Genomic DNA, 27,708 nt, shown 5'->3' on the forward strand with positions numbered 1-27,708 from the left:
CACCGTGTCTTCACTGTTTTGTTGGTATACTAGACTACTAGTTTACCCTTACTTGATAGCTAATATATTGTTCCACATTAGGAAAAAAATTATTTTTAACCAGGAAATGTGGTGTTTGTTGATGGTTATGGCTGGTTTCACTTGTATATGTAATGATGTTGATTATGCTGTAATGATATAGTTGCTTGACATTTCTTATAGAGAAGGTCATCCCAAAGACCATTGGGATCGATCACAGTCATTGAATAAAGCAGTTGCATCTAAGGTGAGGGCACTACTATCGTCATAGTACTAGCATGGCAATCACGGTTTAGTGTGAATATTAATAGATGAAGTATAATACTTCATATCTATTTTGGTAGGTTTTGGAGAAAATGGAGTTTATGTTGGATCCATGGTTTTTTGGTCAGTGTTAAAGGGGTTACTTCGTCAGTGTTATAGGAGTTAATCCTCAATGTTATGGGGTTACTCGGTCAGTATTATAGCCGTTGTTTGGTCCATGTTATAGGAGCTACTTTGGTTTTTTTTTTTTTTAGGAAAAATTGAAAAGTATAATCCCACATTTGTCACTTCTGCTCAAAAAAATCTCACCTTTGAATAATCTAGAAATAATTCAACCTTTGCCCCCCATTTGCTCAAAACAATCCTGTTTACCTACAACTTGTTTATCAAGTATTTTTATTTTTTATTTTTTCCTTCCATCTGCCCATCTCTCTCCTCCCACCTCCCCACCTTATTCCATGGCAGCCTACCATGACCACCACCTCTTTATATCCACCACATGACCCCACTCTACCCGGACCGGCAGACCTCCCTCCCAACTCAAACCCCTTTACTCACGCACCAACACAACAACATCAACATCACTCACTACACCTCCCCTCGCGGCCTTGCCGCCAATCCACCTCTCTACAGCCGGGCACCACCCTTATCACCGCCCCACTACAGCAACAACAACATCAAATCATTCTCCAAACTCTGAAACTTCTCCCCATAACACCTCACAGGCATATTGCAACAATCAAATGGAGAAATGATGGGTAAGCAATGAATGAAATCACATTTGGTTAAATTGGAAGAACAAGGATTGAAACTTCACATTCTAGCATTAGAATTAGAAAACAGAATTTCAAATTGATAAAATTCAGCAGCAAAAAGGAAAGAGAATTGGAAAAATTGAAGATTGATACTGAAAGAAAAAGCCTTGAGAATGAAAGGATGATGCTTTTAGCTGTTTGCGCGTCGGAAAGGAGGGGTGAGGCTGTTGCGGCAGGGGTAGTCATGGGTGGGCTGGCTCCGTTCTTATGGGGGATCGGGAAGAGGGAAGGGTCTGCAGGTTTTTTTTTTTTTTTTTCTAATTATTTTTTTAATTATACAAAATATTAAGAATCAATAAAATGGTGAAACATAGCAACTCACCTTCTTTAATAGGTTAGCAAATTAACAATCAGGTTAAGGGACTATTTTGAGTAAATGGGGGCAAAGGTAAGATTATTTCTAGTTTATTCAAAGGTTGAATTATTTTTAACAGAAGTGACAAAGGTGAGATTATTCTTTTTAATTTTTTTTTTTTTTTTTATAAGTGACCAAATAATGTGGCCAACCGGACACAAAGCGGGCTAATAATAAATTCCAAACAGTTCACCATTTCCGAATTTGCACACCTTGCTCAAAGTGATTAAAAGAAGATCCTCAAAATATAAAAAACAAAAAAATAACCCTCCTTGTCTCTTTCCTCCATTGAAGCGGCTAAACTCTGAATTCTCCGTTGAAGCAGCTTTCTCTCCTCCATTGAAGCGTAAGATGCTTTTTTTTTAATCATCAATTATCAGTTTCCCAATCTAGTGTTAACGTTGATTGAATTCTATTTAGGGTTCGAATTGATTATTGAACTATTGGTTATAATTTAATTACTGAAATGCTAAAGTTTTGCTATTCAATTTTTCAACCAAGAAGAATTTGATTGATAGTTTAATTGAAAATAATTGCTAATGCATTGCAAAACCTTAAATGTTAGGACGGAACTATTAAAACCCTTGCAAAACCCTGGCTTAGGCACTTGCCTGTCAATTAGTCGCGTACTTCGTACTAATAATTCTATCAAAACCCTGCATATTGTGATTATCGTTGTGTAGTCGCGTACTTCGTATTAATAATTCTAACATATGGAGGATGGTTAAACGAGTCGTTTTTTTTTTTTTTTTTTTTTTTTTTTGGAGGATAGAGTTTATTGTTAGACGAATCATGTGTGTTTTTTTTTTTATTTTTTTTATTTTTTATTAATGTTAAAGATTAGCGAAATTGGATAGAGCTTAATGTGTGACATCCATGGTTTCAGGTCTAACATTTGGGATAGAGAGAATTAATAATGCCTGACGTACAAGCTCTAGTCAATGACTTTGTTAACAAACTCAGAAAACGGTGAGGTGACTACGCTAAGTTACTCGATTTGTGTACATTTTACAGAAGCTTTTAGCTTTTTTTACGAAGAATGCTTTTTGTTGTTTGTATTTTAGTAAAATTGAGGGGTCACAAGCGACAGCAAAGCACACTGCAGAGTTTCTTCGCTCCGTTATATCCCAGCAGAGAATTCCTTATACAAACCAAGCTGGAGCTCTCATTGATGCGGTAAAGGCTGTTGGAGAGCAGCTAATTGCTGCCAACCCTGTGGGTAGGCCTCTATTATGTGTTATTTTTAATCCGAAAAATTGCAATTGACAATGTTCTTTGACATCAAACTATAAGTTATGCCTTTCTTTTTAGCTGAGGTGTAAAATGTTGTTGCATTTTAACTCAACTTGTTGAGAAAAAGAAAAGAGAGAGAGAGAAGTCTCTTAAACCATTTCTCATGGCAACAAGAAATGTTATATAAGGAAATCAATATGGAAATCTTTGAGGAATCGTGAAGTGTGGTGAAATAAGGGTCTAGAGTTGTTCGTGCTTCATATTTATAAAAATTGTCAATACCCTAGAAAATCATATTGCTCCTAGTTCATAGCAGTCATCCTTGATGAAATGTTTTTACTATCCTATTTTGAACCATCTCCTTCACAATAAATGAGAAATAATAACTATTTTTAAGGAAAAAAAAAAATTTAAGACGCATTGACAAAAGGATAAGATGAAACTATAATGCAATATTTGTTAAGGAGTATAATTATTGTAGGAATTAGAAAGTGTAAATTTCTCAGCATGAAGCAAGCTATAATTTATGGACATGATTAACATACTTAATTGGATTTCTTAGTGATATACTGGCATCACCTCACATCTGATGAAAATTCTAAAGAGTTATATGATTAGTTTACATTTCTAAAGTCGAGTTTGTTTTTTGTTGGATCGGCTATCATTTGGATCATCCATGCAATGTCTTCCAGTACTTTGTTGTTACGAGAGTAGTATCTAGTATTTTAGAATTTAGATTCTTGAAAGGTTCTAGGCACATTGATTCACAGATTTTGTAGAGTCTATTAAAAAATTAGGAGGCAAAGGCAACCACATAAGAGCTCACTTCTTACTTGAACATATTAAAGAAATCTTTTAGAAATCCTCAGCAGTAGAGTTCCTGCTTATATTTCATGCCACTGAATCAGAAAAAGGTATTTAAAGGTTCATTTAATTTTTTGTTCTGCTGTACTTTGTTAAAATTGTGAAGTGTATTAAATTATTAATGCAATTCATAAACAAGACTAGTTTTTTGTTGTTGAAAATGCAAAGAAGTTAGGTACTCGAGTTTGTCTCTTGTCCTCCAACACCTTTGTAAGATTGTCTTAATTTTTTTTTTTTTTTAATATAATTTTCTTAAACAAATTATTATTGTCTGACTGAATGGAACAAATAAGTGGGAGACTCACTCGTCTTCTTGTATCTCAGTGTATGGAGGTGATGCCTTTAATGTACGTTGTCGGAGCTTTTAGTGACCTTCCATCTGATTTGAACTGCAGAGCTTGCTGTTGGTAATATTGTCAGGAGGGTGCTACATATTATTAGAGAGGAGGATTTATCTCTTACTACCGCTGCTATTGGTGACCTAAATATATCAGTTGGAAGTGATGATGATGAAGATGACAGAGATGATCATCCTGTTCTGTCAGCAGCCGTAGTAGCTGCTGCAGCAAGGAGCACTTTGCGCCCACCATCACTACATACTCTTCTTGAAGATGTACCCAATGCTTCTGCTGCTCCCCTTTCTTCATCTGGGGGTGATTCTGAAGGAAAAAGCAAGTGTAAGTTTGTGCACTTGACGCGAACCTTGCTGTAGCGCATTGTTTTCTTTATGTAAAAATGAGTCTGTTTTGTCACTGCTATATAATGGATATTTCAATCCCTACCAGCGCTTCTAGATGCACTTTTAAAGCTTTATATGTATTTTGTAAGCCCTTTTGCTGGACCTCATAGCCAACCTTATTTTGTCCAGCCTCAATGTACCTGCCTTCCATTAACTTCATCAAATTTGCTCTCTGCCTTGTTGTCTTTTAAGTCAAATGCCATAATTTGCACTCTTTGCCCTTTGGCTGTCAACATTTCCTTTGTATAACAGCTTATATAATTGTTTGAGGGCCACCAATGTGTGTGATTGTCTGCTCAACTGCTCATTTTGAATAAGAGATATTATTATATATTTTCTTTAGGAAATTTTAGAAAATAACACCACAAAAAAACCCAAATTTTGATTATAACACCACAACAAAAAAAACTTTTATTATAACACCACAAAAAACCTCAAAATTTTGATTTCACCACCAGTGACTAACATCATCCAAAAAACCGTTAATGGACCCCACATTATACACGTGGCATCAATCTATTGGATTATAAAAATGAAAAAAATGAAAAATTAAAAAAAATTTAAAACCCAAAAACCCTAACCCAGCCACCACCTTTCACCACCAGCGCCGATTCCTCCTAGCCCCACCACCGTCACCCTAACCCCCGCTGCCGGCACTCTTGACTGAAGAAACCCGCCCAGCCGACCACCTGAACGACGCACCACACTGTACCCAACCTAGCCTAGCCACCAAGCCCACCACTGGCGTTCACCCCCATCCTCCTTAACCAACCCCGAAAAGCCTTATCGTCCACCAGATGCACCGATTTACCCAGCCCACAAACTCCCCTTACCCTAGCTACCACCGAAAACGGCCACTTCCGGTTGAAATTGGTCGATTTAGGGCCGAAGTGGTCAAATTCGACCCTAAAGTAGCCGATCTCGACCGCTAGTAGCTATCTGGTGGCGGCTGGGGTGTGTTGGAGGAGGGTTCGGTGTCTGGAGCATGGAAGGGTGTCGGAAATGGTGTGAAGGGGTGGGAATTGATCCTTGTGAGTAGTGGCGGAGGTGGTTGCGGGGGTTGCTCGACCGCTTGTAGCTATTCCGGTGTGCGAATTCGAGTTGGTGTTGTTGGAGCTGAGGCAAGGCGAATCTGTGGTGGTTTTCGGGGAGGGGGAGGGGAGGGTTTCGCCGGTCTAGGTGGGGCAGGGGTGCCGACGGCTTGGGTTAGGCTGTTGGTGGTGGGGGACGGGTGTTGCCGGTGGTGCAGTGGGCTGGGTTAGGTTGTTTAGGGTTTTTCTTTTTTTTTTTTTTTATTATAATTTTTTTAAAAACAAATAAGTTATTGACACGTGTCTGTTATGGGCTCCACTAACGGATTTCATCCAAGAATCCGTAAAGTGGTGGTGAAATCAAATTTTAGGATTTTTATGTGGTGTTATAATACAAGTTTTTTTTGTTGTGGTGTTATAATCAAAATTTGGGTTTTTTTGTGGTGTTATTTTCTAAAATTTCCTTTTCTTTACTCTAATTAGAGTTAAATAAATAAAATAACTCAGAATTCTAGGTTACTGGGTTTACCAATAGAAGCTGATACAGTACCCTGATAAGGAGAATGATAGTCCTTGAAAGGGCTTTAATGAAGATAGGAAGAAGGGTGCTATAGTAAGATTATCTGGAGCTTACCATTTTTCCTTTTTCTACTGATTAAATTATGATTGCATTTTGCAGCTGCTGATAAGAGTTTAAGGATTCGAAAACTGAAGCATGATGTCATTGAATCTGTTAATGAGCTCATTCAGGATATAGACACTTGCCATGAGCAGATTGCTGAGCAAGCAGTTGAGCACATTCATCAAAAGTATGTTCTTGTTTTTACTTCTATAACATGGGTAATTTGTTGCCTATTTTGGATGGTTCCTTATGACGATTCATGTTAGCCGACCCCAAATCATTTTGGGACTAAGGCTTTGTTGTTGCTGTTGATGTTGTTGTATATGCATAACAAATGTGAAATCATTGTTGAACAGTTTTGCTGCCATAGGAAGGTGTTGATTTTCCTTTTGATCTTCATCCAATTTAATTGCCTTTCTACTTGTAGTATATGCTTTAACCTTATCTAAATGTTGGATATAAGTGAGTGTTCTTTCTTAGTTTCACGAGCGCTGCTACTGCCTATCAATATTTGCAGAAATTAAGAGTTTAGAGAGAGAAAATTATAAAATAATTTGGGATATGATTTTTGTTATTTCCACAGGACTCTCACTAACTATTTTCACAATGCCTCATTCCATGCTTCTCTTCTGCTATTTATTACATCATACTACTTGGCTTGTTCACTACTTTACTGCCACAAAAATAAATAAAATAAAAAAAATAAAATAAAAAAAAATAAAAAATAACATGACAATCTCGTGATGCCTGTCTCTTCTTTCTCTTGTAAGTCGTAACCATTTCTTCTAATCATTCTTATTTGTCCTCATCTGACTTCTTTACCCTTCATCTTCCTCATTGCTTTGGATATGAGTGTGGGACCTTCTTGTGTTGGTTCCTTGCAGGTTCATATCTAGAAGGGACTGTTTTTGTCTATATGATCTTTTACCTGCTTAATTGATAAGTTAATCAATTAAGATCAAGTACCTGTTCACAATCTGTCTGGCTGTCTGGCATATGGAATTTAGTTTGGTTGCACTGCTATGTTTGCCTAATTTTCACCTTTTTTTTGAATTCATGTTTTCTGGCCTGGTGATCTTGAGGATGTAATGATTGATGCCCATTATACATGAAGTCGTGAACAAGGAAAAAAATGTTTTTTTGTTGTGATTTGACATCTTCTGTTTGCTAAGATTTATTCTAGGCTTTCTTGAATTAGGGTGTCACTATACATGCAACTATGTGTACGTAGGCGCGTGTGTGTTTGTGTGATAATTTCCTTTTAACGAGGCTTGTTCAATCTGCTCATTAAACCATGACTATTGCAGTGAGGTAATTTTGACTTTAGGACGGTCAAGAACTGTGATGGAATTTCTCTGTGCTGCAAAGGAAAAGAAACGGTCATTCAAGGTCTTTGTTGCGGAAGGTGCTCCAAGGTACAAACATTTTCCTTGCATTTTGTTAAGTTAGGTGCAAAGCCAGTAAATATACAATCTTCGCATAACATCTGTCTAGGATCTTCTTCAGAAGATGAGATCTTAAGTAAAAATGATGCACCTATTAAACCTATATTTTGAATTTTCTTTCTGAGATAATCTATGAAAGTTTGCTTACATTAGGCCTTCTTTTCTACATTTCTGATTTTGCAAAAAGGTGACTTGATATCACTACATGTCTACATCTTCTTTAACTCTCAAGTGAGTGGGATAGAATAATAGTTCTCCTTAGACTACAAGTATGCATGTTAGAGCTTTAGAGGATTATCTAATGAGTTTGGTACTCCATAAAATAGAGAGGAAAAAAAAATATGTAGTAAAAAGGTAGTGCTAAATGCTGACTGCTGAAGATTTGAAATTGCACAGTTGTATACATTTTTTGCGGGTTATTTACTTTCATATTGGAAAGTCGCAGAAGTCCAAATGTATCTAAACCGACATTATGTTTAGTATATGTTTTCATTAATTTTTTGCTGATATGTTGCTGTCACATTGGAACCAGGTACCAAGGGCATGTTCTTGCCAAAGAATTGGTGGCTAGAGGTTTGCAGACCACTGTGATTACTGACTCTGCTGTTTTTGCCATGATATCAAGAGTAAACATGGTACGCTTGTCCACTTCCGTTCGTGTGTCAATTTCTTATCAATTGAATTTAGTCATATCCATGTATTGAAATATTGTTTGAAGGTCATAGTTGGAGCTCATGCTGTTATGGCTAATGGTGGACTGATAGCCCCTGTTGGCTTGAATATGGTTGCTCTTGCTGCTCAAAGACATGCTGTTCCTTTTGTTGTTGTTGCAGGCAGTCACAAGGTGATTGCTCCTGGCTTTTACCCTTCTTTTAATGTTTGGTGCTTTAAAAAGAATCTTCATCCACAGTAGGCCTATCCGCCTATGTGCCTTAATCTGCTTTTCCACTGAGCGATAAAATGCTGTAATTTTTTTAATCGGGCTACGATATGTAAAGATTACCTCATGGTTTTTCAAAATCTTCTTGTTCTTGTTTGAGTCATTCAACCACCTCATCGTTATGGTGAATGCCTTGTTAATCTTACAGTATCTTGGCTGAATGTCTGCTCATTAAAATGGGGAAAGTTGCTTATGCCTTTTATGATATAGTGAGCTGGAATTTATTTATTTTTTGTTTGAACTGGAGTAGTTTAATAATCTGGGTGAAGAGGCCTTTGATAGATATGATTTCTTTAAAGGCCTGTATATGTGGATTCCATTATTTATTTTTTGGCCAAAATATTAGTCTTCACAAAATTGCATACTATTTGTTTTATTTACCGGCCAACTATAGGATACTTCTTGAATATCTTTGTGGATCAACATTAGGCTGCTGCAGAGAATGAGCATTTCACCAAAGGTTCAAGGACTTCATGGAAAAAGCTGACCTGTACCTGAGTGTTGAACTCTGAAGATGACTACCATTGTGTTTACCTGTGAATTTGTGGAAAGAAGGCTTTTATCCTATGGAGACCTTAACGGAAATTGAAATTATTTTACATGATCAATTCTGCTTGCTTTATACACAGGAACAAGGTGTACAGTGATAAGCAATAACTTTAATGCTATGTTTGGATAACAAAAAATGGAAGGAAAGGAAGGGAAGGGAAAGGGAGGGAGACAAACTTCCTTGTTTGGATAATATGTTGGGGGAGGGAAGGGGAGGGAAGGGGAGGGGGGGGGGGGAGGGATCCATTTTCTCTCCTCCTTTAATAAAGACCATCCCTTCAAAATTGGAGAGATTTGGAGGGAAAATGGAGCTCATCATTTCCTCTACTTTCCCTTCCTTCCCCTTCCTCCTATTTCCCTCCCTTCCAGTTCCCTTCTAATTTATTATCCAAACATAGCGTAAAGATGCTAGGTACACTTTTAAATATGAATTACATGACTAAATGCTTATAACGTTATTGTTGTAAACTATCTAATATCTAAGTATAATATGTGACTTGGTAACACGTAAGCTACTTTGAAGTTGCATCAACATGAAATAGGTTTACTGATATATTCTCCACATGTATGTGTTTAGCTGCAGATTAGTTGGTTGGTATATATATAAATAAATATGCTATTTGATCTGCTACCCTTCAGTGATGCTGTCTTTGTTTATCACTGGTAATGTCTATGTGAAGTATTACGCTATTCGACTGCAAGTTTTTGACCAGTTACATCATGCTAGTAGATGAAATTATTGTATAATATCTTTGAACTTCCTATATAGCTTACAAGTTAATTGTGCTCAACGTCTGACTTATGACAGTTATGTCCCTTGTATCCTCACAACCCCGAAGTCTTACTCAATGAGCTGAAGTCCCCATCTGATCTACTAGATTTTGGAGAATTTTCTGATTGTATGGATTTTGGAAGTGGCAGTGGCAAACCGCTGCTTCATATTGTCAACCCAACATTTGACTATGTGCCACCAAAGCTCGTTAGCCTCTTTATCACTGACACGTAAGCTGCTCTTTTTATATTTTATTTTGGAAATTTAAATCCCATGTTTATTTCGTCTTCTGATAATGGTCCTACTTTTTTTCATTACCTGGGAATACTCCCAACCTTTAAGGTTTGTCTTCCTAAATTGATCCCTTAGAGACCTCCAGATGTAGATTAACAACAATATTAACATCAATGCCTTAATCCCAATGACAGAGTTGGCTAAATGGACCAAGAATTCATCTCTGGTAGTTGTCAACCAAGATCCTCTCCTTCCATGCCTTTCAATTATTATGTGCTCTTGTTAGCCTATTTCTCTATATCTTTCCTAAATACCCCCATACAAGCCTTCTACTAGAGATTCTCATGATCCCAACTCTATTTTCCTTACTGGTGCATCTTCGGTCGTGATCTTACTTTCCTAATCAATGCTAATGGATCCATTAGAACCAAATCATCCTGAAGACAATGAAGCTTGCCAGCATATCCGCTCTCTACGTCTTTTCCTGCACCTGAAATCTTGGCAAGCATGGGACATTTTTTTTAACCTTTATTTTTGTATACAAAAATATGGCATTTTAGGAGAAGGGGGTTAATATATGCTTCAACCAAATGCATGTTATTTTAAAGGCCAGCTTGGAAGAGAGGTAATTGGTTATTTAGTTTGTTCAACTGTCATGATTAAAATACTGGATTCAACACATGGTTTGGAATACTTTATTGGTGAATTATTTTAGTTCTGCATCCTGGCAACTTGCCTGACTACAATAATCCTTGGTTCACAGGCGTAACACACAAAATTTCCCTTAATGTAATTGAATAGAGCATCTCTCGAGGTTCTAAATATATTGGTGTCAATGGGTCGTACTTTTTATTGTTTTGAGTTCTGTTCTGTAGCTACATTAATCAGTTTAAAGGTTTTTATTTTGGGTACCTTGCTCATAGACATATCATACATCAAATTTTCTTTGTTGCAGCGGAGGGCATAATCCATCATATATGTACCGGCTGATTGCAGATTATTATTCTGCTGATGATTTGGTTCTACAACAAAAGTCAACTGCTAATTCCAAATCTCTATCCGGTACGTTGAGTAATATTGGTCTTATATCTGTTATGGCTGATTTGTGGTGTTTGTTAAGCATGTGTCTATGTAAATTTGATTTTTATTGTAAAAAAGAAAAAATTTATTAAACTGCTCAAAAAATAAGTACATCAAGAGGACAACGTGTCCTTGGAAAGAGACTGAAAATCAGAACTATAAGTTAGCCCAATTCCTTTGTAAGTCCCCAATGGAGTAATTTGGGAAAGCCCCAGACTGCCTTAGCCCATTAAGAAAGTAATACAGTTACCTTATCCCTCTATACTTCTATAGATCGCATGAAACAGTAACACCATTAAAAGTATAACCATTTCGCTATGACCACTCACATAACAAAATTGCCATAATCACATTTTGCCAAAGCAACTTCTTCTCCTTTCCTGCACAGCACCCTGAAAAGCAAACTGCAAAAGGTCTGACCTAAGATTCCTCATAACAGGATATCTAGGGGAACAAATCAAAGAATTAAATAAAAAGCTTTACTTGAAACACCACAGTAGAATGTTCTGTCCACACTCATGAACTCTCCTCATCCTTTATATAAATACCAAAAGGTCTTACATAGAACTGAGTTTTTCTGTCTTTTGGGCATGGGCTGGTCTCATCAACTGTAAGTCCCAGGCATTGTCACTTTTGAAAGTGGACACTGGGGTATATGGAGAAAAGATAGGTTGAATCGGTGAGGACAATGGCCACGTAGAGGCTGCTCACCTATCTAAAATCTTTCCAAAACTAGATTATCTTCCTGTCCAGCAGCTTTAGTAGAATAGAAACTTGCGAAATAAATTTCTATGGATAATAGTGAGTCACAAGAACAACACCTTGGGGGACTGCCAATTTTACACTGCTTTTGATGATATCATATTGGATGATGTCCATTGGGTCGGATTCATGACATTCAAGAGGGCGTATTCAAGATGTTCAAGAGGAAACCTCCACCACTATTTTCCCATCAAAGCAACTTCTTTGTTGAAATCACTCTTTCGTGCCCTAAATCTCTCGCTGATTTTGGACGACATACTAATTCCCAACTTCCAATATAATCTTTTGAACCTCCCCTATATAATAAACCTTGCATCAACCTGTCAATACTATGTGCAATAGCAACTGAAGTTTTGAAAAGAGAGACAGTAGAGAGGTGTACTAGAAAACAAAGATTGGATACCAAGTGCATGAGAATTGAGAGTTGGGGTTTTGGAGTGTTGTGGTTAAGTGCTGCAAAGTTGAGACTTATATTATATATAAGATTATTTTATTAATATTTTCCCACTCCCATACAGCACCAAGCTACAATGCCACAGCCTACCTGGCCAGCCGCTAGTCAACTGAACAAACGCCACCCCCCTTCCCCACACCACCAGCTAACACCCTTTCTTGCAATCATTCCCTCCTCTGCCCCAACAGCCCCTTCCGCAACACAGCTACTGAATTCCCTACCTCTATTGTGTGCCTTGTGCCATGGCCTACCACCAACTTCCCAGCCACCACCCCAATCTCAGTTATCCGCAATCCTAAATGTTACTACCTTTCCCGTTTCCTGACATAAATTCTCTAGCTATCCGGAATCCTCAACGCTACTGCCTTTCCCATTTCCTCACATTAAATATCTAGCTCCTCACATGCTGCCTCATCTCTCCCTTATCCCAAGCCAAGCCTTTCCCCTTTAGCCTTTTCCACACACGAACTGTACAACAATCGGCGCCCATTGCTCTTTGATTTGCCATTATTCACTGGGTTATCCCCTTGTCATTGGCACCCATTAGGGCCATTACAACTACCATTTCTCCCTCTTCCCTTCATATTAGGCGGTCTGGAGGAAGAGAAATGTCTACTGGTGGCATGGGGAAGGGGTGGTGGTTACTGTTGGTGGCACAGGTAAGGCTACTCAGCTAGTAAAGCTGAGTTTTCAGGTGTGACAAGGTGGAGGAGAGCAGAGGAGATGAATAAGGGAAGTAAATGAAATTAGGGGAAAAAAACTTGCTTTCTCTTTTCTTTTTAAACACTTACTGATCATTGTTACAGAAAATACATCTTAAGGTCTTGGAAATTACTAAATAAAAGCACACGGATTTTTTGGTGCAATGCAAAAAAAAAAAAAAAAAAAAAAAAAAAAAAAAAAAAAAAAATGGTTCACCAAATGTAAAGTGCAAAAGTAGAGTATAACCAATATTGCCACAGTTTCTCCAAATGTTTTCTGAAGGTGCCATTCTTTGCTCTGACATTCTTTGGGTTATTTGGCAGGTCTTGTATGAATTTACCACCTTGAAAGACTGGCTGTGAATTCAGCAAGAGATTTGTAGGTCGAAAAGGTTGAAGTGATTGGTGGTAGCCTATCATTCTCAAATGTGAGACCAAAGTTTTGCTAATACACCTTGTTCTATCCCGCCACTCCCAAGCGGAAATAATGGGAAACCGTACGGGGAGACTAACTGATGGTTACTTTTGCTCATGTGGGTGAATATAAACAGCTAGATCCTTTATGCTGTTATTGTAGATGTAAAAGTAAAAATCTCAAATTTCAGTTGCTGTTTATTGGTAGCATTCAACTGGTTATTGGTATTTAAATTGCACATGGTAGAGTAAATTGAGGCTTTAACCTTATGCTGTTTTGGTACAGAGAATTTATACAATCATTATAATCTAATAACGAAGAAAATTACCTCTAACACGTTATGCCACCCACTTTCATTAGCTTTCACCTTATCGGAGTATTAAATTTTGATTTCACAACCTCCCAATCGTAAAGCAAAGGAATTACAAATTGATCTAAGCTAATATAATGTATGTAACAGAATTTCATTTAGTAATTTTCACTTATAACATATGTCAAACCGTCTCAAATTATATTCGACAACTGAGATAAGTGCAAAATCATTTATACTACCTTCGTTAACATTTACTTGCAATTTTGGCTTATTATTTAAGAGACATAAAATGTTCCAAAGTTGCAAGTAAATGTTAACGGAGGTAGTATTATTTTATTTTTGAGCATATTATACATGCTAATGATTTTTTTTATTTTTTTTGAAGAAATTACATGTTAACGATTTCATTTGGGTTTTTTTTTTTTTTTTTTTTTTTTTTGGCAAGGAGAACACAGAACAAAGAAACAAACCAAAAAAATTAAAAAACAAAAGACAGTAACTCCCTTCGACGAGCCGCTCCTGCAAGATCATGAGCCTGAGAAACAACATCCCTAGGCACCTTACACATATGACAAACTACGAATGAATCCAACAATGCCCGAATATCCTTAATAACCTAAGCCACAGTTATATCTGCAATCCCAGGACCTAAAAGTAAACGAGAAATTCCTGAGCAATCAGTAAGCAGCAAGACACGAGAAACACCAAGACGGATAGCATGTTTCAAAGCAAAAAAACAGGCCATAAGCTCAGCTTGAAGAGCCGAGTTAGCCATACAGGCACGAGCCCCACCATGCACCAGAGGAGCAGCGGAAGAATCCACCACACACCAACCAACACCTGCACAATGAGTAACAGCATCCCAGGCACCATCAAAACAAATAGACAACTCACAACTATCCCCACTGCTACCCCTAAGCACCCGAAGCAAAGGAGAACTATGAAAACCAGGAGGACTTCCAAAACAAGAACCACCAAACAAGCAAGCCGCTTTACCTCTTTCATACCAAGAAAAAGCTAATTGAAGAATAGAATACGGAGAGAAAACCTCAGATAAAAAACGCACACTATTCCTAGTAAGCCAAATAGCCCACAGAAGACCAAACACCCTATCCAGATTATCCCAGTCCCTTACATCAATCAGGGCAGAGATACAGTCCGAGAACCACTTTGGCCAAGGACCAGACACAAAAGGAGAAACTAAACGGGTTAAATTGGCCTCCCCCCAAAGCCATTGCATCAGAGGACAGTCCCAAAACAAATGAATGATCGACTCTGAATTAGCACGGCAGAAAATACAAATAGGTTCTACAGGAAGACCCTTACGAACAAGTAACGCAGACACCGGAAGGGCGTTATGCATAACTTTCCAAGCAAACATCTTCCATTTCGGAAGGAGAGGAGTGCCCCACAACCGTTTCCAACAGATTGCAGAACTTCGAACAAGATCCAAATTAAAATGCTGAGACACCAAATAAGAGTAGGCTGTCTTAGTAGAAAACATACCATCCTTAGTATACTTCCAGTATACAAAATCATCAATCTTTTGTCTGGGAATATCAAGACCAATAATAGAAGAAGCAACAAGAGGAGGAAACAACTGGTGAATCAAAGAAGTATTCCAAATTCGAGACCCTACTGACAGTAACTCAGCAACAACACGAGGTCGATCATTATCAGGAATATCTTCTTTAAACTCAATCTTGACATTAGGAATCCAATTATCAGACATAATATTAATATTCTCCCCAGAACCAACCTTCCAAGCCAAGCCTTTTGACACAACAATACCTCCTTCAAGAAGCCCCCGACTACCCCAAGAAGCTCGAGACCTAGGGAGAGAAGGAGACTGCGAAAATAAATTAGGATACTTAGCCTTAAGAACCCGAGAAGCTAACAGTTGTGGCTGTCTCATAAGCCGCCAAGATTGTTTAGCCAAAAGGGCCTGATTGAAAGAACGAAGATGTCGGATACCTAAACCTCCTAACCCTTTAGGAGAATGCAGAAGCGCAGAAGAAGCTAAGGCCAAACCCTTAGAATCTTTACCTGATTTCCACCAAAACCGAGTCAACATAGAACCCAACCGCTCACAAACTGTATTTGGAACCTTAAACACAGATAAAATATGATTAAAAGTATCCACCAGAACCGAATTAACAATAACCAGCTTTGCCGCTGATGAAAGGTTCAGCGAAGCATAATACAAGAGGCGTTGGGACACCTTATCCAACATAAAATGGAAATCCTGACATTTTTTCCGCCCCAAGTCAACCGGAAGCCCAAGATAATAACCTAAATACGATCTAGCTTCCATTCGTAAGGCCGACGACAAATAATCTCTGAAATCATCTGGAGTATTAGAACTAAATTTCACAAATGATTTCTGCACATTTATCATCTGACCAGAGATGGAACAAAATTCATTCGTAACTGAGAGAATCTGATCACAAGCCGATGGCGAAGCCCGGAAAAATAACAAAGCATCATCAGCAAAAAACAGATAGGACACAGAAGGCGCCCTGCGAGAAATCTTCAACCCCTGGAACAAGCCACGCTGTTCATCCCGACGCAACATTAAGGAAAAAATCTCCATACATAAAACAAATAAATATGGAGATAAAGGATCACCCTGACGTAGGCCACACTTAGGCCTGAAGGGCTGAGAAGGCGTACCATTGACCAAAATTTGATAGGACACAGTTGTGACACATTGTTGTAAAACATGAACCCAATACGGAGGAAACCCAAAACGCCTCAAACTTCCCATAAAAATTCCCAATTCACCCTATCATAGGCCTTGTTCATGTCAAGTTTCAAGGCCGCCGAACAAACTTTAGAAGAAGAAGAATTCATGAATGAAAGCAATTCATGAGCCAATAGTCCATTATTAATGAGTATTTATTATTTTTGGGTATGATCGAATAAATCATGACGATGAGGTATTAATGACGGAGGTTGAGAGTTCGAATGATGATTATTGGAGAACAAGTTAAGTGAGATGATTAAAGATGATCGAATGAGGTAACCATTATGTCTAGCAATTGTGTTTAGTCCCGTATATGTAACTATTATGTTAATCTCGTATGTGTGACAATTATGTCTGGTAATCATGAATGCACCTGTGTAATCTTAAATGGCCTGTTACTACATCATATGTAAGCCTATATGATATGTTTGACATGTTATGATTTAAAAGTGTATTATGTGCACATCACATGACATGACATGATCTTTTATATCCTTGTATATATTTTTAATGACCTATGATATGATAAACATGTTTATTGATGTATTTCAGCCTTATGATTTATATTAATGATTATATATATATAATGTTCAATTGATTTGCGGATCTCTCGAAAGTATGTTAATAATCTACGAATAACTTATTAAAAGATACAGAACATAATAAGTGAAAGTGAAAGACCTAGTCCGTCTGGCAGTATATATTATGTTTCGGTCATGCAATGCATGTACCCATGGGGCACCAGCCCAACTATGTCGAGCACCTACTCTATGTTATGGGCACCGGCCCATCGCGGAAGACGTTCCGCCATATCATACTGTCCAGCGACTAGCATGTCCACCAAAAAGATTACGAATACATGAATTCTATTAAAGGACTTATGAAAACTCACAAGGATACTCTATTGATGAGTTTTACGATGTACTGATATGTACGATAGTTCATAAAGATATCTTAACATCATACAAGGTGATAAGAATTCTATGAACGGCATGTATTTCTAGTTATTTTATTAATTTATAAATTATGTGTAAGTGAGCTGTTATGTTAAGCCCCTGTTAAAGTTTAACGTTAATGATTATTTTATTCAATTAAGTGGTATGAATTAATGACTATGATATGTGTCAATGTGCTATGAATTTTTATGAAGTGTAAAGTTGTTCTGAAATGATTTAATATGATATGATAGATGAAACTTTTGTCGGCATTGGAAAGTGAACTGAACGTTGAAAATAGGCGAGTTACAGGTGGAGGAAAGTATGTTAATGAAAGGGGGAAACATTCCCACACGAATGAAAGTTATGTTATGTCCAAAACATGTACTTACCTATGATCTTACACAAAGGGAATGATCCTTGCCGACACAGCTTTTAAAATTAATGATGTTAGATTATTTCTGAACAACTATGTATGTATGATATATGCTCAAATGATTTTGAAAGAAAAACTGTTTTTACAGGCTAGAGTAATGTTACTGAGTTTTCAACTCATTTTTGGATTTTCCTGTGTTTTCTCTGTTTTCTATTTTTATAGATAATTACAGGGATAATGATGACAGAGCTGAAGTTAATCTAAAGCAAAGGGATTAAAGGAATTTATTTAGTTTAGGGATTATGGAATCAAGGCTTATGTATTAGGGATCATCGAGAGCTGAGATAGATTGATTATTTTATTACAGTAAGGAAGATTGGAGTTGTATTTTTTTTATTGAATATTCTCATTAAGGAGTATGTTTATTTGTGGGCCCATAACCCACAGGTGGCTATGAGATTATCTATATATAATTGATTCCGCTTAGTATGATGAGTAAAGAATGGTTTATCTATGGTTAATTAATTCCGCTGCAAATGACGAGTTATATACGGTCCGGTGACGCCGATTAAAAGTCGGGGCGTTACAGTTGCTCAAGCCAATAATTGATTGTCCAATAATTTGTATAAAAATCAAGGTTTTTTTGGTTTTGAAGGAAAGAGTTCGTAAATTTAATACTACCTCCGCTTCGGATTACTCGCAACAGTTTCCTTAAATGGCTGCTTCACATTACTCGCAACAAATTATTTTTTTTCCTTTTTTAGTAAGTTTTTGTCTACGAAATGACAATGTTACCCTTGCTTTTTTTTTTTCTAAACATCCTAATTAAATTATAAATCTATTCTTATTACATTAATCCCTAAGGTTAATTAATTTTACTTTACCATCATATCCATCCTAATTCATTCCCCTCCTCATCTACATTCAACATCTTCCTCCATAGTTTTCTCTCTCTTCCTTCATAATCTACCACCTTCAATGGCAACCACCACCACCACCACCATCTTTAATGGAAACCACCACCTACATCGCCGCCTCGTATTCTCTCTCTTCCTTTGCTTTTTGTTTCCTCATAGGCAATGAAACCCAAATTCGAAGGTTTTATTGTTAAATTTAACCATCAAAACTCTAGATCTACAGTTTTGAAGAGTTTTGATGGTTAAATTTAACCAATTCAACCTTTGATTGATGATAGATAAGGATTGTGGGTTTAATTTCGGTTTCAAATTGTGGGTTTGATTTTGATTGTGGGTTTGGTTTCGGTTTGTGGGTTTGATTTCGGATTTGGGTTTGATTTCTAGTTCTTGGTTTTATAGGGGTTCTGGGCATCGTGGGTTGGATTGGAGATTTTTTGTTTCGGTTGCTGCGGGGTACGGTGGTTTTGGGGTATTGATTGGAGGGTTCGTGGGTGGTGTTGGATGCGTCGGTGTTGGGTGGTAGTGCTGGGTACGTGTTTGTGTTGGGTGGTTGTAGGCGTCGCTCGAAGTGCGCCTACGTAAAAAGCATGTTGTGAATATGCTTGGCACTCATAGGAAGTGGGAATTGACATTACGATTAGGGACAACGATTAGGGACAAATAAAGCAGGGAGCCGCCAACAAGTTTTTAAGGAACTTGTAAACCGTTCACGGATCATAAAAGGCAACCACGAATAAGGGACAACGAAGGCAACAACGATTGACCCGTGAAGGTTACACCCCATTCATAATCCATGAGATTACTAACTCCATATGGTTCGGAACCACGAAAGGAGGATCGGGGATGATGGTACGAAGTGAGTCATGGAGTCACATTCGCCCGTATTGGCCTCTACTCGATTCTTATAGTGAAAAGTGATTCCTGTGATCTCAAAGGCATACAAACAATAATTCAATTCGCTCCAAACTATTATTAAGCTAAATTGGTTTAATATTAATGCGCACATAATTCTAAAATATTGGTGATCACTTCAATTAATAATAAGATTAAAAGGACCCTAAACCGGTTGTCCAAATTATCTTATTAGGCGTGATTTTCAATTACATATTCCCTTTAAACATGCAATATGGTGATCATAATAACAATAGAATAAACATTAATATTAAAACCAATTTAATCACAATTCCAACAACATAAAATCGTTAGAAAAATAATAAAAACAAATGGAGCATGATCCTTACTTTGATTCTGTTTGTTTGCAACTACAAAATAATAAACGAGTTAGTAACTTCAAGGAAATAAATAAACAATAATTAAATTAAATTAAATTAAATAAAGTTGATTTTGGGGCCAAACCCTCAAACAGTTCTACCTTTCACGCCTTGGCTTAAGGACGGAACCTCGAGTAAAATATGGACTCCTTTGAGTGCTTGAAGAAGGAATTTTGAAGTGAAAAGGGTAGGCTAGTGTTTAGGCTAAAGCATAGAAGAGAGAAAAAAAAATCAGAGAATTACTCGGTGCCCCGTACATCAGAAATGAGGGGGTATTTATAGGGAAAATGTGCTGAGGGAGCACACGGAACCCTAAAATGATAAAAACCCTAAAAAAATATCCCGTGACACGGTCAGACTGTACCGTGACACGGGAAGCTCCACCGTCAGACGACACACTTTCCCGTGACACGGTACACTTTTGGCGTGACGCGGGAAATTTTCAGAAAACGGGATAGAAAACGCGTCAAGGGTTTACGCGGAAAAGACACGGAATGTCCCGTGTCACGGCAGACTTCCCGCGTCACGGGAAATCCCGCCGTCAGACGGGAAGGATTCCCGTGACACGGTAGGTACCTGCCGTGGCTCGGGAAATTCCAGCCCGTTTTTCCGTCTAAATACATTTTTAACCCTAATTTCTTTCGGTATTTTAAGTGCCGATTGATAATTTCGAGCTTTTTCTGACTTATTATTATTTGGGCTAAAATAAGAAAATTATTAAATAAAAATAAATAAAGGGTTTGGGCCAAAAATAAATAATAAAACAATAAAATAAAAAGGTTTGGGCTTAAAATTAATTAATAAGTTTAGGCTGAAATTAAAACTATGCTTTCACCAAACATCAAGACTAATCCATGGACTGTTCAAAAATATGAATTTAATAAAATATGATTTTTTAAGCACTCTCGGAATTAAATACTAAACCCGACCAATAGTGGCGGTGAAAGGTTGTTCATCATCGGGTTTGGTTTTGGGGAGACATTTTTAGGTGTCTACAGAAGCCCCCACTTTGACTGAGTTTGTAGAAACGTCAGTTTCGAAAACGATAGTCAAAGTAGCCGATAGGGACGGAGAATGATTTAAGACGTTCTGCGATCCTAAATCACTCTGTATACGCCGATACCTGCAGAAAAATGTTAGTTCTACAGATAAAAGAGTAAAGGGATAGAATACGTATCTGGCACCAGTGTATCGGTGACAAATGAGTTTGGTATTTTCCTATGCTTGAAGGAATCCACCGGATGACGTTTGTTGAAATGATTTCCATGCTTGAGGAAAGCCGACTGAAGATTTTGGTACCTTTCTAAGCCTGACGAAAGCTGCCGGATAATACTTTCCATACCTGAGGAAAGTCGACGAACGAATTTGGTGTCATTCTATGCTTGAAGAAATCCACCGATAATGCCTTCCATGCTTGAGGAAAGCCGACAAAGGAATTTGGTGGTTTTCTATACTTGAAGAAAAATCCACCGATAACGTTTTCCAAGCCTGAGGAAAGCCGACTTGGCGGTTTTCTATACTTGAAGAAAAATCCACCGATAACGCTTTCCAAGCCTGAGGAAAGCCGACTTGGCGGTTTTCTATACTTGAAGAAAAATCCACCGATAACGCTTTCCAAGCCCGAGGAAAGCCGACGATGAATATGGTGTCATTCTATGCTTGAAGAATTCCACCGATAATGCCTTCCATGCTTGAGGAAAGCCGATTTGGCGGTTTTCTATACTTGAAGAAAAATCCACCGGATAATACTTTCCATGCTTGAGGAAAGTCGAAAGATGATGAGATTGCAAGTCTCTGTGTATCGAGAACCTTGCGTCATGAAATGATGGTGGTCCGCTTGTCCCCGGACGTGGGCTGTAGATGGTCCACTTGTCCCCGGACGTGGGCTGTAGATGGTCCGCTTGTCCCCGGACGTGGGCTGTAGATGACCCTCTTGTCCCCGGACGTGGGCTGTAAATGGTCCGTTTGTCCCCGGACATGGGCTGTAGATAAGACCTGCAAAAATAAATTTGCCAATGGACTCGTATATACTGTGATTGACTTGACCACTGACTTGACCAAGTTTGACTTGATGTGACATGACATGTGTATGACTTGTGAGTGTGTGTGTGTGTATGTATATGTGTGTGTGCAGACACAAGCAAACAAAGATGCAAAAGCAAAAATTTTCCGTCAATTTTTGTCATGAGTGGAGGGTACCGACTTTCTCCCGAAAAAGAAAGATGTGAAAACTAAACTTTTATTTTCGAACTTCCTTCGATGAAAACTTGGAAAAAGTTTTTGAACTTCCCCAAAATAAAATAATGAAAAAGGAAAGAAGTTTTGAACTTCCTCCTTGAGCAAGACGAAATGAATCGTATGGATTGAATTGCTTATCCTGAAAATAATGTATGCATGATGCATGTTCTTAGGCCATGAGGCTAAGGACAATTACATTATGTGACACGATAGATGAATGAACTTAAGTCATGGAGCTAAGCATCATATATGGTGTAAAGAAGCGATTTTGAACGTCACTTAGGTCTGGAAGCTAAGCACGTATAGTGATTATTGCATAATGAACGTTGCTTAGGTCAAGGAGCTAAGCACGATATGCTTTGTATGATTAAAAATCATTGATATATAAATGTTTCTTAGCACATTATGCGAAACAAATGTTTCTTAGAACATTGATCAGGTCAGGAAGCTAAGCAAGTATACAATGTTTCTTCTACTGAATGTTGTCTTTAAATATGATGAAACATGCACAGTGTTGAAACAAGATTTCATGATAAAGGGCTCTTAAAGGGAAGGATGATTGATATGGATATGGATGTGTGAGTGAAGTGTGTGAATGTGATACTAAGGCTGGCTGTAAGGGTTATGGCGATGGAAAGAGATGTGAGAAGAGTTAAAGATGATGACTCTTCAGGCTGGGTAAGCTAATGTGATTTGGGTTCAAGCCCCCAAGTCTAGCTCTAAATGGGTAGGGATAAGCATTGGATATTCTTTGGCTCGATCATGCATGGATATGAATATGAATGTGGCCGCACCTCGATGTGAGGTTGCCTACGTATCCGTTAAGAATCAGGCCGAACGTAGCTCTAACCGAACTTTGCACAAGTGTACGTACACCTCAAAGAGGTCTTTCAAGGGTTGTAATGTGGTTAAGTTGATGGTTTAAGGAAGAAAGAGGTAAAAGGCTCAAGACCCGAGAGAAGCCCCCAAGATGTGTAATTGTGAATTTGAAAATTTTGAATTTTGCAAGTTTATTTTCAACACATTTTTTTTTTTTTTTTTTGAACTTTCTTTTTTTCTCTTTTTTTTTATTATTCTTTTGAATCAATGTAGACAATCTCAGATCATGCGGTCCATCACTCACTTAGCATTCATGTTTCTCAGGCACGGTACCAAGCACTCGATGAGAGACGCAATTTGAGACGTGTTCATATCAAAGACATTGGAACACTTGCCTTTAGACATTGTTTTATTGTTGCTTTGCTGCTTTCTTTTTTTTTTTACTTGCTTTTTGAATGTTATACAATTACACATCTTCCAATCCCAGGGTTAAGTGAATGTGGGTTGAAGAAATGAAGGCCAAACGTTAGACGAGGCTCAAAATGGTTGATGAAGAAATGGAATGTGATTGAACGGTTAACAGGGAATGACATGGTTGCAAAGGTGCCTCAAGTCATTGGTGTACCTTGGGTTTAGTTCGGTAATTGATTTTTTTTTTTTTTTTATGAAAAATTCTATGATCGAGATGTAAAGGAAAATTGCTCATTTTATTAATGGAAAAGGTGAACGAAACACATGAAACATATAAAAAAAATTCAAAGTGGAAAACCTATGCTAGACATGAATGGGGGAATGGAGAAGAATGATAAAGAAAGAAATCATGAAATCTTGCACGAAGGATCTGTGTGCCTTGTATTCATTACTTCTTGCCGCCTGGAGGGGCAGGAAGTTTGTTTGCATCCATCAAGTCTTGAATGACGTCCTTCAAATTCCAACATTGCTCCGTAGTGTGGCCCCTTCCTTAATGGTACTTGCAATAGGCATTGGGATTCCATTTGGCGCTCCTTTCTTCAGGTTTTGGCTCTGGAAATGGCCCAATAGGTGTGATCAAGCCTTGATTGTAAAGGCGATCAAAGGCCGCATCATAAGTCATTCCTAAAGGATTGTAAGTTCTTTTCTTCTTGGGCAATGGAGTATCAAGAGCTAACACTTCATTGAGATCAACTTGGCTTACATTGTTGGTAGTATTTTCGTGCTTAGAAGACGAAGAAGAAGGATGGTCGTTCTTCTTGTTTTTCCAAGTGTTATTATTGTTACTACCAGCAGTCTTTATTAGCTCATCCTTGATATTGATACCGATGTCGTATACAGCTTTGAAAGTGTTCAGTGGAAGAAATTTGAGATGTTCCCTATATTTATGAGTCAGATTTTGAATAAAGAGGCGAACCATCTCTCTTTCTTTGGGAGGATCTACCAAGAGTGAAGCTGTTTCCCTCCACCTGTTCAGGTAAGCGGTGAAGCCTTCATTCTCTTTCTGTTTGAGAATGGAGAGTTCACGTTCAGAAGTTTTAGTTTGAATGTTACACTTGTAACGATTCATGAAACTGTCGATGACATCTTGCCAAGTCGCAGTATGCTTGGCATCTAAGGAATAAAACCATTGTTGGCAAGCATGTTCTAAGGAACACCGTAGGGAAGAGTGTTACGTCCGATCCCTTAAGAGCCATGGTTGCAGAGAACGCCTTCAAATGGAATATTGGACTGTCAGTAGGCTTGAACTTTGGAATATCAGCAGTGGAGAACTTTTCAGGGAGTCTGTCCTTCACATCCAAAGGAGTGGGAGGCCGTTCCACATAAGTGAAATCCTCAGAAATCTTACTCATTTGTTCCTTCAGTTTGTCAAGGGTGGAAACAGTGACCTTGTTTTGTTCCATGGTAGTGACCCTAGTGGTAAGGGTTTGCATCATGGCAGACAGTGCCTCGATGGATTTGTTAATGTTCTCAATATCTTCTTTAGTGGCCATTGAAAGGTGATGAGTAATGGAGATGGAAAAGTTCTCTTTGAATGCCTATTAGATCTGAGAGATTGTTGCGGTAATGGCTCGAACCGTATTAATCTATCCCTGTTCCTTGACCAAGTACTGTGAAATAAAATAATTCACTTAATTGTTTGACTCATTGCTCAAGATAGGAAAGGAAGGAAAAAAATAGACCTTTGAAAACAGGTGAGAAAACTCCACTCATTTTTTTATTATGACGAAAAAAAGGTGCATGAACCTAATATACGATCATAAACAACCTGGTGCACGACTCGAGTCGGAACATAAAGAAAGTGTGTGGACTATACTTGACTCGTGAGTGACTAAGTGATGTTATAAGACTCGTGGTATGATCGTATGGCTAGACATGTGAACAATAACCAAAATGACTGACGCGAGGACCAAATTAACACGGAAGACTTGACTGACGCGTTTTTTTTTTTCTGTTTTTTTTTTTGGAAAATCCACCGTGTCACGGTGGAAATTTGCCGTGACACGGTAGATTTTCCCGTGGCGCGGCAAACATTTTTTTTTTTTGGAAAATCCACCATGTCACGATGGAAATTGCCGTGACACGGTGAACTTTCCCGTGCCATGGTAAACATTCCCGTGCCACGGTACGGCACACCGTCAGACGGTGCAGTGTACCGTGACACGGCAATTTTTATTTTTATTTTTTTATTTTTTTTATTACTAAGTGAGTACGGTCCATTGGCAATCGTTAGTCATAAAATAATCCACCATAGACAAAGAAAGATCGTTAAGGTTAGGATCAAAACGACCAAACATAAAACATGTAGGCACAATGATGCAAAGAATAGTTCGCAACCTAAGGTCAAGTTCTATGTTCGACTATGGTCAAGTTTATTTGGTGTCAATAGGGTAAGAGTTTGGACGCGTTAGCAAGGCAGCCTCCCTTGAGGGTGTATGCCAACGGGCGGCTCCGCGAGTTCGTGATGAAATCGAACTCGACTCCATGGTTTGGGTGGATTTAATAACTCGGATGAACCCTTATTGCCATGAGCGTTTTTGGGTCGATAGAGCTTAAATCCCCCGGGGCTAAGACGCATGTAGAACACATACGTTTTTTCAGAAAAATCGAAGGAAGTCGACTGTGAGGAAAGAAAATAAGCCACCGGACTGATTATAGGACTGTCGTGACACGGCAAAAATTCCCGTGTCACGGTACTGTGCACCGTGACACGGCAAAAATTCTCGTGTCACGATACTGTGCACCGTCAGACGGTGCACTGTACCGTGACACGGCAGTCAGAAGATCTGATTGGTGCCCTGTTTTCCTTCGCGCGCAACCAAGTTATCCAATTTTTCTTACGGGACAGACCTAAATGCGACGTTAAAACGTCTATGCAGATGCAAAAATGCCAAATTAATCACAGGAATATTTTTTTCAAGAATCTTTCAAGTCTCATCCACTCATCTTAATTAAATACCGATCACCCAAATCGATAAATAATTAAGAATCCTCCCCAGTGGAGTCGCCAAATTGTAGGCGTCGCTCGAAGTGCGCCTACGTAAAAAGCATGTTGTGAATATGCTTGGCACTCATAGGAAGTGGGAATTGACATTACGATTAGGGACAACGATTGGGGACAAATAAAGTAGGGAGCCGCCAACAAGTTTTTAAGGAACTTGTAAACCGTTCACGGATCATAAAAGGCAACCACGAATAAGGGACAACGAAGGCAACAACGATTGACCCGTGAAGGTTACACCCCATTCATAATCCATGAGATTACTAACTCCATATGGTTCGGAACCACGAAAGGAGGATCGGGGATGATGGTACGAAGTGAGTCATTGAGTCACATTCGCCCGTATTGGCCTCTACTCGATTCTTATAGTGAAAAGTGATTCCTGTGATCTCAAAGGCATACAAACAATAATTCAATTCGCTCCAAACTATTATTAAGCTAAATTGGTTTAATATTAATGCGCACATAATTCTAAAATATTGGTGATCACTTCAATTAATAATAAGATTAAAAGGACCCTAAACCGGTTGTCCAAATTATCTTATTAGGCGTGATTTTCAATTACATATTCCCTTTAAACATGCAATATGGTGATCATAATAACAATAGAATAAACATTAATATTAAAACCAATTTAATCACAATTCCAACAACATAAAATCGTTAGAAAAATAATAAAAACAAATGGAGCATGATCCTTACTTTGATTCTGTTTGTTTGCAACTACAAAATAATAAACGAGTTAGTAACTTCAAGGAAATAAATAAACAATAATTAAATTAAATTAAATTAAATAAAGTTGATTTTGGGGCCAAACCCTCAAACAGTTCTACCTTTCACGCCTTGGCTTAAGGACGGAACCTCGAGTAAAATATGGACTCCTTTGAGTGCTTGAAGAAGGAATTTTGAAGTGAAAAGGGTAGGCTAGTGTTTAGGCTAAAGCATAGAAGAGAGAAAAAAAAATCAGAGAATTACTCGGTGCCCCGTACATCAGAAATGAGGGGGTATTTATAGGGAAAATGTGCTGAGGGAGCACACGGAACCCTAAAATGATAAAAACCCTAAAAAAATATCCCGTGACACGGTCAGACTGTACCGTGACATGGGAAGCTCCACCGTCAGACGACACACTTTCCCGTGACACGGTACACTTTTGGCGTGATGCGGGAAATTTTCAGAAAACGGGATAGAAAACGCGTCAAGGGTTTACGCGGAAAAGACACGGAATGTCCCGTGTCACGGCAGACTTCCCGCGTCACGGGAAATCCCACCGTCAGACGGGAAGGATTCCCGTGACACGGTAGGTACCTGCCGTGGCTCGGGAAATT

General features: G+C 38.3%; 1 protein-coding gene across 1 annotated transcript; it reads left to right on the forward strand.

Moving 5' to 3' along the window:
* Positions 1-1,625: 1,625 nt before the first annotated feature.
* Positions 1,626-13,557, forward strand: LOC145597375 (uncharacterized). Its single transcript, XM_081653533.1, has 11 exons — positions 1,626-1,798; positions 2,339-2,421; positions 2,517-2,671; positions 3,945-4,226; positions 5,999-6,128; positions 7,249-7,356; positions 7,919-8,021; positions 8,105-8,230; positions 9,684-9,877; positions 10,837-10,943; positions 13,203-13,557. The coding sequence occupies exons 2-11, from the start codon at positions 2,369-2,371 to the stop codon at positions 13,211-13,213; spliced, it is 1,269 nt and encodes a 422-aa protein (XP_081509659.1). The 5' UTR covers positions 1,626-1,798; positions 2,339-2,368; the 3' UTR covers positions 13,214-13,557.
* The last annotated feature ends 14,151 nt before the right edge of the window (positions 13,558-27,708 follow it).

Source organism: Chenopodium album, chromosome 2 (assembly GCF_948465745.1).
Source record: "Chenopodium album chromosome 2, dcCheAlbu1.1, whole genome shotgun sequence".
Lineage (NCBI taxonomy): Eukaryota > Viridiplantae > Streptophyta > Magnoliopsida > Caryophyllales > Amaranthaceae > Chenopodium > Chenopodium album.

Bases quoted from the DNA above. Each gene is read 5' to 3' on its own strand.
- LOC145597375 (XM_081653533.1), top strand. From the start codon at position 2,369: ATGCCTGACGTACAAGCTCTAGTCAATGACTTTGTTAACAAACTCAGA. The intron at 2,672-3,944 runs GTAGGCCTCTAT...TTTGAACTGCAG, and splicing joins AATTGCTGCCAACCCTGTGG to AGCTTGCTGTTGGTAATATT. The intron at 6,129-7,248 runs GTATGTTCTTGT...TGACTATTGCAG, and splicing joins GTTGAGCACATTCATCAAAA to TGAGGTAATTTTGACTTTAG.